Source organism: Xyrauchen texanus, chromosome 41, assembly GCF_025860055.1.
Source record: "Xyrauchen texanus isolate HMW12.3.18 chromosome 41, RBS_HiC_50CHRs, whole genome shotgun sequence".
Classification (NCBI taxonomy): Eukaryota; Metazoa; Chordata; class Actinopteri; order Cypriniformes; family Catostomidae; genus Xyrauchen; species Xyrauchen texanus.
This window is the reverse complement of record NC_068316.1, coordinates 756,410-772,008: the sequence shown is the minus strand read 5'-3', so window position 1 is coordinate 772,008 and position 15,599 is coordinate 756,410. Positions and strand designations below refer to the sequence as shown.

Here is a 15,599-nt window from a genome sequence, read left to right as displayed (position 1 = left end):
ATGGTGAAGAACCAGTGCTGAACCTGAAGAATATCACACTCTCGTTACAATCTCATGACACTTACACATGCAAAGCATTTGGTGTTTATTGCAGGAGGCCCGTAATGTTTCTGCTGCATGCTGGACAAAGTCATTTTTGTTTGTATTGCACTTTTCATTGTTTCAAAACAGCTTTACAGAAGGTAAATCATGCAAATGATTAATCAGATATTAATAGAAATGATTAACTTGCTCTAATGAGTTTCTAGAATATAAAATCTTTTAAAAGAATCAATTGTTCCAGCAGAGAGTTCATCAGAGCCTCACTGCCCCTTGCTGGACAACAGCTGTCACTACTGCATCCAACAACTCAGTGCATTTTAGGAAGATTTATTGCATATAAATATACTGTCTCTATTATATATAGTTCAATTGAATTTGTCAGAATGTGTGTAGATATGTGACTGTTTCTTTCAGACACTAGATGATGCCGCTGTCTCTAAGTTTACACATGACATGAGCTCAAACCTGCAGCTTATTCAGAGCAGTGACACATTCAGGCTTGGGCAGTCGCCCAGGTTGGCATCTTGTGTGTGTGTGTGTGTGTGTGTGTGGGGGTGACTGGTATGACTGTTCTTATGTAGGTAAAATAGTGCCTAAATGATTTGTGTGCGCTGAGTAAGATTTGTGAAAGTGTTACCGTTCCTGCTCGACCTGTTCCGAACGAGATTCGAACCGGCGTCTTTGCATGGTAGGCATGAACACTAACAAGGAGGCTAAAGGCTACAGCCTCTAGCGTCAGTGCGGCTCTTAAGATCAGGTGAGTGAGTTTTACACATACTGCACAGCTATCATATACAAGCTGGCACTCGTACACTCACCCCCCTAAACCTCACTCCCATCCGGGTCACGGCACCACTGTTACCGGTCCTGCTCGACCCGCTCTGAGCGGGATTCAAACCGGCATCTCTGGCATGTGAGGCGGGCATGCTAATGAGGATCCTAAAGTCTACAGCCTCTAGCGCAGTCACTAGTGCACCTCTTAAGATCAGGGGAGTGATTTTTACTCATACCGCACAGCTATCATATACAAGCTGGCACTCGTACACTCAACCCCCTAAACCTCACTCCCATCCGGGTCACGGCACCACTGTTACCGGTCCTGCTCGACCCGCTCTGAACGGGATTCGAACCGATGTCTCTTGCATGGGAGGCGGGCATGCTAACGAGGAGGCTAAACGCTACTGCTATCACATACCAGCTGGCTTCCGTTACAAAAGCATAAAACAAATTGCAAGCAAATTTTGTTTTGCGTGCGCACAGAAAGTTTTGTAAAGGTGTAATTCATGTGTTGTGAATCTGTCATTTCAAATTAACACAAAGTAAATGTGGTGTGTGACTTCCTTTTTTCGTGCTTACACTTTTGGCACTGTTTTTGTGCCTACACATGGCCAAAAACACTGTAAACCTGCAATCAGCGGTATGCAAGCAAAGAAAGGATTGACTGCGTAGAATCATTAGTACAAATGTGTAAAGGACTTGTGTTTGTGGAATAAACATTTTCCAGAAATAATCCACTATACAATGTTCCGTTTTCCCTTTGTTGCACTCACACTTTCGGCACGAATTTCTCACTGAAAAGAGTTTTGCAAGTGCCAGGGGGAAGGCGGGTCTACCTGCTTCTAGTAACCAATCAAATTAGGAGTTCCTTGATCAGTTTACTCTGATCTGATTGGATTAATAACGTGACAGACAGCTTATTCCTATGGCTCAGCGTCGTTCCTCTGGGTATCTCGCCTCTCTTAATTTGTTTTCCAGCACGAGTTCTACGATACCAGCTAATTCATCAAAATGCCTTGCCAATGATAATTAAAAGTAATGATAATTAAAATAGCCTAATGAACAGCAACAAGAAGAAACATTTGAACACCAGATTTAGAATCATCAGCAAGTAGCGCCCTCAGCTGGCAACTGTTATGAACAACATGGCATAAAAATGTCATTAAGCCTCAATAATTCACTGCAACTACAATACTGTGAAAACGTGTAGAATGATTGACAGGCAGAAAGCGTCATTGATCGTGTTCTACAGAAATTTGATCTTTTTAAGATGTCTAGCAGAAGTTAATTCGATTTTGATGCTTTTCATATGAAAAAAATCTAAAACAGACATCTCGGAGATTCTGGGTTTAGAGTCGGAATCGTCAAATTTCCTTACGATTCCCATCAGTCCCTCGTCATTAGAGAACTCTTTTCAATGTAATTTCTCGAAAGTTTGATTGCTTAGAAAATAAATAATATTTTAACCTTGATATTTGTAATGAAACCATAGTAATAATACAGAATAAATAAACTATGGTAATTAAAATGTTACTATGCAAATACCATAGTTTTATTGTGGTTTTACTAAAGTAACATTGTAGACTGTAATCAGAATTGTTGGTGGAAATAATGTTTCTATTGTTGTAACAATAACTGTTGTATGCTAACCATGTTTTGTTTTTATGTGGAAACCATGCTTTTACTATAGTAACATTGTAGTAACTATGAGAAGTATTAAGCAACCATGCTTTTATATATATATATATATATATATATATATGTTGTATACTGTATATTATTTCATTTATTTATTTATGCATGTATACAGTTCATGACCGTTCAAACCTTATTATGCATATGTCTCTAGATTTATATTCTCTCTTTAAATATTTACATTTACAGTCCTGTTCACAACTCATAAGAAAAAACTAAGAAAATAAAAATAAAAAATTTAAATAAGAGCAAAATGGCTGTATAACATTTATAAGTGTAACTTCACCCTAACAAATAACTTATTTGAATCAAACGTAACAAAATGTAGTGTTTGCTTTAACTGCTTAATTGCTACATGACACATATACTTATTAATTCATTACAGTAATTAAATTACTTTTTTCAAGGAAAGTATTACTCTTCATTTTTCAGTCATTTAATTTCTGATGTAATTTCATTAAATTCTGAATACGTAAAACAATAGTGAATATAAAATCGAAATTTCATGTCTAATGTCGAAATATATGTTTTCTAATTCAACGCTGCCCCCTTAAATTCATAAATGTTATTTTATATTATTTATTTGAAAGAGTTTCATGTCTATCCTTCATGTATTTCTCATCTGGTCGAGATTGATCGGCGTTTTAGAAAGTAATTAGTAATGCAGTTACTTTTCAGACAGAGTAATTAGTACAGTAATCTAATTACACTGTTGAAGATGTAATTAGTAGTTAGTAATTAATTACTTTTTGGAGTAACTTACCCAACACCGATATATACATAATACAATGTTCCTATCAACCCACACTTTCAAACCTTTTAAACTTCATATTAAACATTCTCTTAATTGTTTTACACAATTTTAATTATGTTATTTATAGCTTGAATACCATTGTATTTGTATTAAAGACATAATAACCACAAAACAGATTTTTATTACCATAGTATAAGTATAGCTCTGTATTATTACTGTGATTTTACGACGAATATCAAGTTTTACTGTAGTAAAACCATGGTACATTTATTGAGAGGGAACTCAAAACTATTTCAGAAATAGTGTATTAATTATTAATAATAACGATGTTTACGTGGGGAAAATAAAATCAAACTAAATAGCTCAATACATGCTTTCTATCCCATTTACACAACAATGACACCCCCCTCGGACAGTGGTACATTCCGTCGACCCCCCGCTAGCTGAACACATGGTACATTCCAGAGCGACACTTTGTAACGGGATTGAATGAACGAGACAAAAGTTTGAATGAGAGAGAGACAGACAGAGAGAGAGAGAGAGACTCCGAGCAGTGCTGGTGGAATTCTTTTTAAAACGCTGTTCATTTCCGCAGATAAAGTAGTTTTTATTGGTGTTGTTGGCAGAGAGACTGATGAAGATGAGGGTTCTGTGGCTGATATTTACATCACTGATGTGTGTGGAGGGCCAACAGAGAGGTGAGCATAAATACTGTATCTGAAAAACTACCTGCAGTTAGTGCTGTTCTGTGTTTCAGATGCTCAAACTATTTGAATAATGAGTATTTGATCAGCTTTGCATATTTACATGATTATTTTACTTTTAAAGTGCTTTAATGGTCTGCTCAATGCAGATTTGAAAACATTGTCATTCCCTCTATTAATGTACTTTGGTGGTATTATGGGTACAGATGGTAATACTACAGTACTTTTGAACACACCATAGTAATGAATGATCACCATTTTTGAATAACATGATGTATACTCCAAAGAATACATCAAGCTACATCCAGGTGCATGTCCCAAAAAGCCACTATTTACATGGTAAAATGCCAGAAAAGCATGGTATTTTTTTGGACTCTGGTTAGTGACAAAAGTTTTAAAGGGGAAGCGACCCATTTTTTTTGTCCACCCTTCCAATATAGTGAATATTGAATCAAAGAGTTTCATTCAGTCTGATTCAATTAACACAAAGCAAATATCACAAGACTGACGTTGGTCTCAATCCTGATTAATGGCTATTGGATATTTGCATAGATAGTATAGCATTACCACATAAACGAGATTTCTCACTCGCAGGTTTGTTCAACATGGTTAACGTGTACCTGCCTGTGAGGTTAAAAGCCACTAATGTAGTTTTAGCTGTGAGCCGTAACACCCTCGGGTGTCAGTTTACACTTAAACCTTTTGAAGTGAACAGGAAGTTGAAATGTTGTCACAGTCTGGAGTTACATGGTGGCCGTCTGTGTTCTGAAAGACTTATACATTTATTTACATTTATCCAACTCTATATATATATATATAAGAGCTTTTAGCCAGTGCAGGTCATATGAGAGTCCTGTACGGCTCTATTAACGGATAATCCTAATGGATGTGGTCACGGTTCCCAAATTCGTTACTGATCAAACGAACCTCCCAGTGTGACTTTTGTCTCTTCCATTTGTGCAATTTAATATGAAACGCTTTCATGGATGGAACGGACCAATTCCAGATCAGGGGGAGAACAAGGTCAGAAGTTAAATTCGGGATTGTGTCAAAAATACCCCCATAATAAATTACAGTTATATATATATATATATATCTTAATATTCTGTTTTAGGCCTAGTTATACACCATTTCACATACTTTGACATAAAAGGATGACAAACAGGATATATTTATATGGTTATAATACAAAAAAGGTAAATAATGCCCCTGAAAATAAATTCCAGGTGGTAAATTTTGCCCCTAAATGGTAGAAATATATTTCTGACAATCATTTCACACTACAAGAAACATGTTTCCATATATTACTTACATAGTTATAAAAACATGCACTGTAAAAGTCACAATAACAAACTTAAGTATAATAATATATCTGCAAGCAGCAATTAACGGTGTTCAAACCTTTTAAGAACTTTCAAAGCATGCAACAAATCACCCAATCTCCAAAAAGGTTTTAGAAGTTTGAATATTTATTTTAGGAATTATCGGCTTTTGGGTACACTTGGTCAAACCCACATGATAAATGCAACCTCTACATAACTAAAGTTCAACTTTTCTTTGATATTGACCAAGGGAGTCCTAGATGTAGCTCACAATAGCAGGTAACATTGGATAATATACAATCATTTACACACCATTTATACAGCCATTTTGCTGAAATATGATTGGCAGCTGGCGGCCATGTTTTTTATTTGTCCGAGTCATATTGTTGAATATTGAAGCATTTGGCCTCTACAAGAAGCACACCAATTTTCCACTTCATTGATAATACAGTTGCGGAGTTATGAGCATCTTTTTAGTTGTAGCGCCCCCTATAGGCGAATTGTTTCGTGACTTTGCGTGCATCCTCAATATGACCTGTTGTCTATGTTTATCTAGTTTCGTGACCTTTGGCCTTTTCGTTTGGTAGATATAGGTCAATACATACAAAATGGACGACACCTGACCAATTCATTGGCTTATATCTTTGCAACGCTTCGACGTAATAATCATAAAAAATTATTTTGATAACTTTTTGTCAGGAGGGTTCATAGTAGAAACACGCCAATTTTCATGTGAATCGGACATACGGCGTAGGAGGAGTTTGAAAAAGTAGATTTTTCGAATTATGCAAATTAACGTGAACATTTTCATGATGGAAACGAAATCAGAGATATATATTTTGTTCATCTTGAGCCGATGAATCCAACGATGTAAGACACTTGAGTGCGACAAACGGTTTAGGATTTATGGGTCAAAATGTAAACATGATCACTATAGCGCCATCTTGAGGCCGATCGGCCCGGAAATTTAATACGCTGTAGTACTCTGGTGGACTACCTTCCCTCAAAGATTCAGCTCTGCATGAATTACGGTTTGGTCTGCACGATCAGTTTTAGGGCAGAATAATAAAAATCCTTACAATTACAAAAGGGTTTCTTTCAGCACTTCGGCCTTGAACCCCTAATAAGTTTAAGTAAAATTATTGTTGTTACAACTTTTAGTGAAAAGTTCATTGCACATTGAATATTTATGATAACACAAATTAATTAGACATCAATATGACCAGTGTTCACTGTAATCTGATTACAAAGTAATTAGTTACTGTTACTTTTGAAGTTCTTATCCTGAGTTTTACAGTCAGTTGTTGATCAAAAAGAACAGAAAATAAACATTTAATTCTAATCAGACAGAGCACAGATGAGATAAAGCCATTTGAGTCTATCGCTGACTATCACCGCTGGAGTTGTGAGTTTGAATCCAGGGCATGTGCTGAGTGACTCCAGTCAGGTCTCCTTAGCAACCAAATTGGCACGGTTGCTAGGGAGGGTAGAGTCACATGGGGTAACCTCCTCGTGGTGGTGATTAGTGATTCTCTCAATGGGGCGTGTGGTGAGTTGTGTGTGGATCGTGGAGAGTAGCATGAGCCTCCACATGCTGTGAGTCTCCGCGGTGTCATGCACAACGAGTCACTTTCTTGTTGACTGGTTTTGAGCTGTCGGCCTCAAAGTAGGTGGAGCTACAGGTCACACCCACTGATGATGTGGACGAATGGCAGTAAGAAGGTGTTTAGCAGTTGGTTAAAAGTTCGCCGGGAGAGTTGTTAAAACCTTCTTTATTCTATTTCGTATGAAGTTTATTTGGGCCTTTATTTCTATAATTCAATCAAAGCCTTTTGTGGTTTTAATAAACTTTTAATAAGTTTAAAGCCCATTTAGCATACTGCTTTTCCAGAGGTGAGAAGTGAAGACATCAAAAACATCCACCAAAATTTCAAAATAAAAGCCCCCTTTAACTAGATGAGTGAAACTGAAAAAATGCGACAGTAATATACTTCTGTATAGTAAAATGTAATCTTCGATTAAAATAATATATCAATAATTACATTAAGCAAGAGTTTCGCCGCTTTCATTAATACTGTGAGGCTTGTGAGGACCAGTATAGACACTCGTCATTTAATAACAAATAATGCAATGGTTTGTTTAAAAGTCATTGTGCTGTTTTCATTTGATTACGTTTTAATGATAAAATGTAATATAATTTTAAAAGCCAGTATTCAGAGAAAATAAAACGGACAATACGGAATTTGAAAAAAAAAAAAAAAAAGAATTTCGTGGTGCCCTATACTTGTAAATATTACCAATTATGCAATTAAACAATAAACATAAAAAATATATATATAATATATATATATATTAAATATCTTAATTATTGATTGAATATATGGATTTCATTTATAGAAAGCCAAAATGTGACCAAAAATATATAAATATTATTAGTAAAATGTTATATTTTCGTAATGTACCTAATTAGAAGGCCCCCTGTATAATTAACAGCATTAGAGATAATTAATTTCATATGTAAGCAAAAGGGACATTATAACTGAAATAAACACATATGAATCGATTTCGAATTATGTTATTATATAAATTTGTTTACGTTTCTGCGACAGCTGAAGAGCGCACACCAAATAACAAGGTAACAAATGAGAAAGAAATAGACAAAAATGTCTCTGTGAAGTCTTTTAGAAAGTAACGTAATGGTAGAGTAATCAGTAATGAGATTACTTTCTATATTAAGTAATCAGAAATGAGATTACTTTCTATATTAAGTAATCAGTAATGAGATTACTTTCTATATTAAGTAATCAGCAATGAGATTACTTTCTATATTAAGTAATCAGTAATGTGATTACAATTTAAAGTCATTAGTAATTTGTAGAGAATTACTTGTTTTGAATGACTTAACTAACAGCGAAATGCAACGTTCATGTAAACAAAGATTTGCAATAATGAGCATTTAGTCATTGTGCGTAACAGCGTTTATCTGTTAGTACATCGCTATATAATATAGCGTAACAGCGTTCATCTGTTAGTACATCGCTATATAATATAGCGTAACAGCGTTCATCTGTTAGTACATCGCTATATAATATAGCGTAACAGCGTTTATCTGTTAGTACATCGCTATATAATATAGCGTAACAGCGTTTATCTGTTAGTACATCGCTATATAATATAAGCGTAACAGCGCTTATCTGTTAGTACATCGCTATATGATATAAGCGTAACAGCGTTTATCTGTTAGTACATCGCTATATGATATAAGCGTAACAGCGTTTATCTGTTAGTACATTGCTATATGATATAGCGTAACAGCGTTTATCTGTTAGTACATCGCTATATGATATAGCGTAACAGCGTTTATCTGTTAGTACATCGCTATATGATATAGCGTAACAGCGTTCATCTGTTAGTACATCGCTATATGATATAGCGTAACAGCGTTCATCTGTTAGTACATCGCTATATAATATAGCGTAACAGCGTTTATCTGTTAGTACATCGCTATATAATATAGCGTAACAGCGTTCATCTGTTAGTACATCGCTATATAATATAGCGTAACAGCGTTTATCTGTTAGTACATCGCTATATAATATAGCGTAACAGCGTTTATCTGTTAGTACATCGCTATATAATATAGCGTAACAGCGTTTATCTGTTAGTACATCGCTATATGATATAGCGTAACAGCGTTTATCTGTTAGTACATCGCTATATGATATAGCGTAACAGCGTTTATCTGTTAGTACATTGCTATATGATATAGCGTAACAGCGTTCATCTGTTAGTACATTGCTATATGATATAGCGTAACAGCGTTCATCTGTTAGTACATCGCTATATAATATAGCGTAACAGCGTTTATCTGTTAGTACATCGCTATATTATATAGCGTAACAGCGTTTATCTGTTAGTACATTGCTATATGATATAGCGTAACAGCGTTTATCTGTTAGTACATTGCTATATGATATAGCGTAACAGCGTTCATCTGTTAGTACATTGCTATATGATATAGCGTAACAGCGTTTATCTGTTAGTACATCGCTATATGATATAGCGTAACAGCGTTTATCTGTTAGTACATCGCTATATAATATAGCGTAACAGCGTTTATCTGTTAGTACATCGCTATATAATATAGCGTAACAGCGTTTATCTGTTAGTACATCGCTATATGATATAGCGTAACAGCGTTTATCTGTTAGTACATCGCTATATGATATAGCGTAACAGCGTTTATCTGTTAGTACATCGCTATATGATATAGCGTAACAGCGTTTATCTGTTAGTACATCGCTATATGATATAGCGTAACAGCGTTTATCTGTTAGTACATCGCTATATTATATAGCGTAACAGCGTTTATCTGTTAGTACATCGCTATATGATATAGCGTAACAGCGTTTATCTGTTAGTACATCGCTATATTATATAGCGTAACAGCGTTTATCTGTTAGTACATCGCTATATGATATAGCGTAACAGCGCTTACCTGTTAGTACATCGCTATATAATATAAGCGTAACAGCGTTACCTGTTAGTACATCGCTATATAATATAGCGTAACAGCGTTTACCTGTTAGTACATCGCTATATAATATAGCGTAACAGCGTTTATCTGTTAGTACATCGCTATATAATATAGCGTAACAGCGTTTACCTGTTAGTACATCGCTATATAATATAGCGTAACAGCGTTTATCTGTTACTACATCGCTATATGATATAGCGTATATGAGTGTTTTTATGATGTTGGTAACGTTTGAAAGAAAACCTGTAAGTTTAAGTCGCGTTTAAGCTTTTATAATGACTCGAATGTCTCCAGTTACAAATCTCGTAATCTGTGTGAATCAGGCAGTAAGTGTTTTCTTTAATCAGCTGTTTATCTCTAAAGAGTATTTCACTCTGAATTGACTCTCAGTTTGTGATCAGATCTACTCACATCTGACTAAAGTCTCTGTTCACATGCAAATGCTGCAGATCTTCCCGTCTGTCCTGAGCTCTTTCAGCCACACGTTTGAATTGGCTGCTTTTGTTTCAAAGTTTGTCATCGCACCCTTTACAAAACCCTCATTTACTGCAAGATCAAACATTGTGCTTTGTTGTCATATTTGGCCATATGGCTTCATGCATACACAGTATAAATCTAAAAGGATGGTATGAGTGGAATGAGTTGAGCTGTCGGAGTCGTCGATCACAGAGGCTCTATTGTGCAAACTGGCGGTAAACTCTGACCCCCGCTTTCCCACCAAATGAGCTCATAAGCCGCTCTGATGGGGGCCTGAGACTCTGGAGAAACATTAGAGCAATTATCTTGTCTTCCTCAAACTTTACCTAAAGCTTGCAGGAGTGCTGAGAGAAAGCGGTTGTTGTGTTGAATTCCTGATGAATATAGTCACCGTTAGTTTTTGTCCATAAAAGAACAACAGAAGCTCATCCACTGATAACAGTGTCTAAATATTACAACAAAGTCACATTTGCTAGAAAACCTGATTTATGAGTTACACATTATCTGAGGTTATTTGGGTTAATGAATGTAGAAGCTCTTTTCCCCATCACAAGTACACAGTTGGGTCAATGACAAACAAGGTTATCTGAGGTGATAAAAAAGAGAAATCTTTTCAAAATGTAGTTTAAAGCATGTGTAAAGTTTGTGATCTTTCAGTCCATGTTGATTTCATACATTTTTGAAAAATTTGAAAAATATGACTTAAAAAATGTCATGTGGTGTAACCATCAGAAATATTAAGTACTTCCTTGAATACACGAGCGAACGCAACTTTATCATTAATGTAAAAAATTATCAATAATTTTCAAGGTGTAAAATAAATATATATATATTTTTTCATATCATATATCATGAGTTTGACTGAGTCACTCCAGTCAGGTCTCCTAAGCAACCAAATTGTCCCGGTTGCTAGGGAGGGTAGAGTCACATGGGGTAACCAAATTGTCTCGGTTGCTAGGGAGGGTAGAGTCACATGGGGTAACCAAATTAGCCCGGTTGCTAGGGCGGGTAGAGTCACATGGGGTAACCAAATTGTCCCGGTTGCTAGGGAGAGTAGAGTCACATGGGGTAAACAAATTGGCCCGGTTGCTAGGGAGGGTAGAGTCACATGGGGTAACCAACTTGTCCCGGTTGCTAGGGAGGGTAGAGTCACATGGGGTAACCAAATTGGCCCGGTTGCTAGGGAGGGTAGAGTCACATGGGGTAACCTCCTCGTGGTGGTGATTAGTGGTTCTCTCAATGGGGCGTGTGGTGAGTTGTGTGTAGCATGAGCCTCCGCGGTGTCATGCACGACGAGTCACGTGATCAGACGGTCACAGAAGCAGAGGCAACTGAGACTCGTCCTCCGCCACCCGGATTGAGGCGAGTAACCGCACCACCACGAGGACCTACTAAGTAGTGGGAATTGGGCATTCCAAAAATTGGGAGATAAGGGGGATAAAAATAAAATAACATGTGTATTCAGACCATTGTTTAAATTTGTAATACATTGTTGAATAATTTAATAGATCTGAAAGAAGAAAATGAGCATTATGTTATTGTTCCCAGTTAATAAGATGACTTTAAAGTGGCAGTAGATATCTAGATGTTGATCGACTGATATTGGTTTTTACAATAGTAGTTGATGCCAATGTAGTGCTTAAATGAAACTAACACTCATTTCACACAGTATTTACTTGAAATTCATTAAACATATTTAAGAACAAAAAGTATATTATGCATAAACAAGGCTTTCGGTAGATTTCGGAACTGATGGAATGACCACTTCTGTTAACCCTTTAAGCTTGAATGGGGAAAAAATGAATAATCATCAAAATATTAATAACTTCAGTCTTGAGGAACATAAAATTGGTGTCGTTTTGAAAGATTAGAAGCTCTACTTTATAATGCATGTCGATATTATGACCAAAACTGAACAAGTGCTTTAAAATCTGCAGATAAATCAGAAATGTTACTTTTTTATAATGATGACTCAAATGGCACAGAATGAAACAAACACAGTTGACATGATTAGGAACAAAACAAAATCAGTTTTTCAGAGCCACCTTATTTACACACAGAGATATGATGTCACATCAGAATAATAAGAAAAAGTACACTTTTGACCTTTAATTTTAGGTATGCCACTGAAACAGGAAATCTTTAAAAACACCTTCAGAGCTTAAAGGGTTAATCATCAAATCTGGCAAAATTAGCGGTTCATGTTGATGATGTTAAAATGGCATTTAATCAATCACTAGATGTGACGAACTCATCAAAACGGACCGAAATGTAGTCCTGTCTAATCCTTAGCAGGCATCAAGAAAGTTCTTAAGGATCAGCAGACAAGTGTGTGTGTTTGAAGTGTTTTTGTCTTTGGTTGTTTTTCAGAGGGTCGTTTAAATGCTGACAGCGGTCAGCACTCAGTGTGTCTCCGACATGCAAACGCATTACAGATGTGCAGCTGCAGTCAGTGAAAGACTCTTTATCTGTCAGCCGTTTGAAGTGTGTTCAGCACCACAGGAGTCCGTTCAAACACTGTGTGTGTGTGTGAGTGTGTGTGTGTGTGTGTGTGTGTGAGTGTGTGTGTTTGTGTGTCTGTGTGTGTGAGTGAGTCTGTGTGTGTTGTGTGTGTGTGTGTGTGTGTGTGTGTGTGTGTGTGTTTGTGTGTGAGTGTGTGTGAGTGAGTCTGTGTGTGTGTGAGAGAGTGTGTGTTTGTGTGTGTGCGCATGTGTATGCGTGCATGTGTGTGTGCGTGCGTGAGGGTGCATGTCTGTGAGTGTGTGTGTGAGTGTGTATGCGTGTGTGTGTGTGAGTGTGCATGTGTGTGAGTGTGTGTGTGCGCGCGCGCGCGTGTGAGTGTGTATGCGTGTGTGTGCGTGTGAGTGCACGTGTGTTTGTGTGTGTATGCGTGCGTGCGTGTGTGTGAGTGTGCTTGAGTGTGTGTGTGTGCGTGTGTGTGAGTGTGTGTTTGTGTGTGTATGCGTGCGTGCGTGTGTGTGCGTGTGTGTGTGTGAGTGTGCTTGAGTGTGTGTGTGCGTGTGTGTGAGTGTGTGTTTGTGTGTGTATGCGTGCGTGCGTGTGTGTGTGTGAGTGTGCATGTGTTTGTGTGTGTGCATGTGTGTGAGTGTGTGTGTGTGCATTTGTGTGAGTGTGTGCGTGTGTGCATGCGTGTGTATGCGTGCGTGTGTGTGCATGTGTGTGAGTGTGTATGCATGTGTGTGTGTGCGTGCGTGAGTGTGTATGTGTGTGAGTTTGTGTGAGTGTGTGTGTGTGCGTGTGTGAGTGTGTGCGTGTGAGTGTGAGTATACATGTGTGTGTGTGTGCATGCGTGTGAGTGTGTATGCGTGTGTGTGTGTGTGTGCATGCGTGTGTGTGAGTGTGTATGCGTGTGTGTGTGTGCATGCGTGTGTGTGTGCATGCGTGTGAGTGTGTATGCGTGTGTGTGTGTGCATGCGTGTGTGTGTGTGTGCATGCGTGTGAGTGTGAGTGTGTATGCGTGTGTGTGCATGCGTGTGTGTGTGTGCATGCGTGTGAGTGTGTATGCGTGTGTGTGTGTGTGCATGCGTGTGTGTGTGTGCATGCGTGTGAGTGTGTATGCGTGCGTGTGTGTGCTTGTGTGTGAGTGTGTGAATGGTCTGATTTACAAATATGTGCTCATGCAACTGTCTAAAATTTCACTTTGACCTCATGACCTTCTGTAGGACAGAAGATTTTAGTTGTCCTCATCTTCTTCGTGGTTCTCTCTCATTGAGCTCTTTGCTCTCAGTAATGAGCGGACGGGACGGTAAGATGGTTATCTCCTCACAGCAAAGACCAGCTCATGAGAATCAATGACTGCCATTGTCAGTTGTCCAAGACGTAGTTATTCATGTCATGAGGGTGTTCTTCAAAGACAGAAGAGGAATTGGCCATTTTCAGAGGGAACATCTCTTCTAGAAGCGCACGGGATAATGTTTCTCTTATATTTTATTCCAGGTCTGTTTCCTGCCATTCTAAATCTCGCCAGCAATTCGGAAATCACCACTAACGCCACCTGTGGCGAGCCGGACCAAGAGATGTACTGTAAACTCGTGGAACATGTTCCAGGAAGACGAATCAGAAACCCTCAGTGTCGGATCTGTGATGCAAACAGCCAGAATCCTAAAGGTAGCGTCACCTCGCCGCTCTTCAAATGAGTCGACTCCAAAACCGTAATGGTTTTAAGACACCTCTGAGAATGCATGTTTGGAAAAGCTTATTCCTGTGTGATTATTGTGGTTACAAAAGTGAGTTACAATAGCCTTGTTCACTAAACTATAAACCGTCTTCTCATTTTGGTTCAAACAGAGCAACACCCCATTACTAATGCAATCGACGGCACCAACCAATGGTGGCAGAGCCCCAGCATCAAAAACGGCCCTCAGTTCCACTGGGTCACCATCACATTGGACTTGAGACAGGTACGACTGTCTTAATCTTATTTTAAAGCTGCTCTGTGGACTTTTATCATTTGAAAATACTATTGATTTGCCGTATCAGATTATTTAGTCCTATAGGTGATATAGTCAACAAACATATCATTATAATGTTGAGAACACCTGACGCTCCTTTAATACAGGTAATCCACTAAATTAACAGGTAATTCATTATGTTCATGCTTTGCCTTTTCTGACTTTGTTGCACTTTATTATCAGGCAGTAACACACTGACATAGTGATTGATGGATGTCATCATGAAACAGAGACCCTCCCCTCCAAATCTGAACACATGTGGTCACAGTAGACGCATTTAAATTACCAGGATTAAACAGCGACGTGTCTCACCTGGCCACATGTGATCACCCGAAACGCATCTTAACACCAGGTGGACACGGGGTCTTAGACACAGTTTGCACACCTTGCTGAATAATGCCTGAAACCTAAAACCCAGAAAATAAGTCATGAAACTTATTACAGAATTACCGGTTATGTTAGTGGATTACCTGTATTAAAGGAGCTTCAGGTGTTTCAGGTGCAGATTCCCATCCGTGTTGATATCACACATACTGAAGATGATCTGGACGATCGGACGGTTATTTCCATTTAAAGCCGCTCGTAAGCGGCAAAGTTGAAACTGTTGTTTTAGCTCAGCGTTTGATTGACAGGTGAGGGGCGGAGCTTCACTGCTGCCGGGACGCATACAGGACGGAGTCGCGTTTACACCTCAAATGCATTGTGGACACATTTGTGGGTAGTTTATATGAAATGTGAAGCATTGTCAACAGTGTCCCGCGCGCGGTGTGACATACGTCATCTAAAACTACTTTACTACTACTAAACTACTACTAACAT

At 38.0% G+C, this 15,599-nt stretch overlaps 1 protein-coding gene across 1 annotated transcript in view; it reads left to right on the top strand.

Moving 5' to 3' along the window:
• Positions 1–3,813: 3,813 nt before the first annotated feature.
• The window catches only part of lama1 (laminin, alpha 1), an 82,945-nt gene continuing 71,159 nt past the window's right edge, over positions 3,814–15,599 (top strand). The window contains exons 1-3 of the mRNA XM_052114209.1: positions 3,814–3,966; positions 14,266–14,436; positions 14,617–14,729. Coding sequence (XP_051970169.1) covers positions 3,903–3,966; positions 14,266–14,436; positions 14,617–14,729 — 348 coding nt within the window. The 5' untranslated portion in view covers positions 3,814–3,902. The remainder of the gene's footprint in view (positions 3,967–14,265; positions 14,437–14,616; positions 14,730–15,599) is intronic.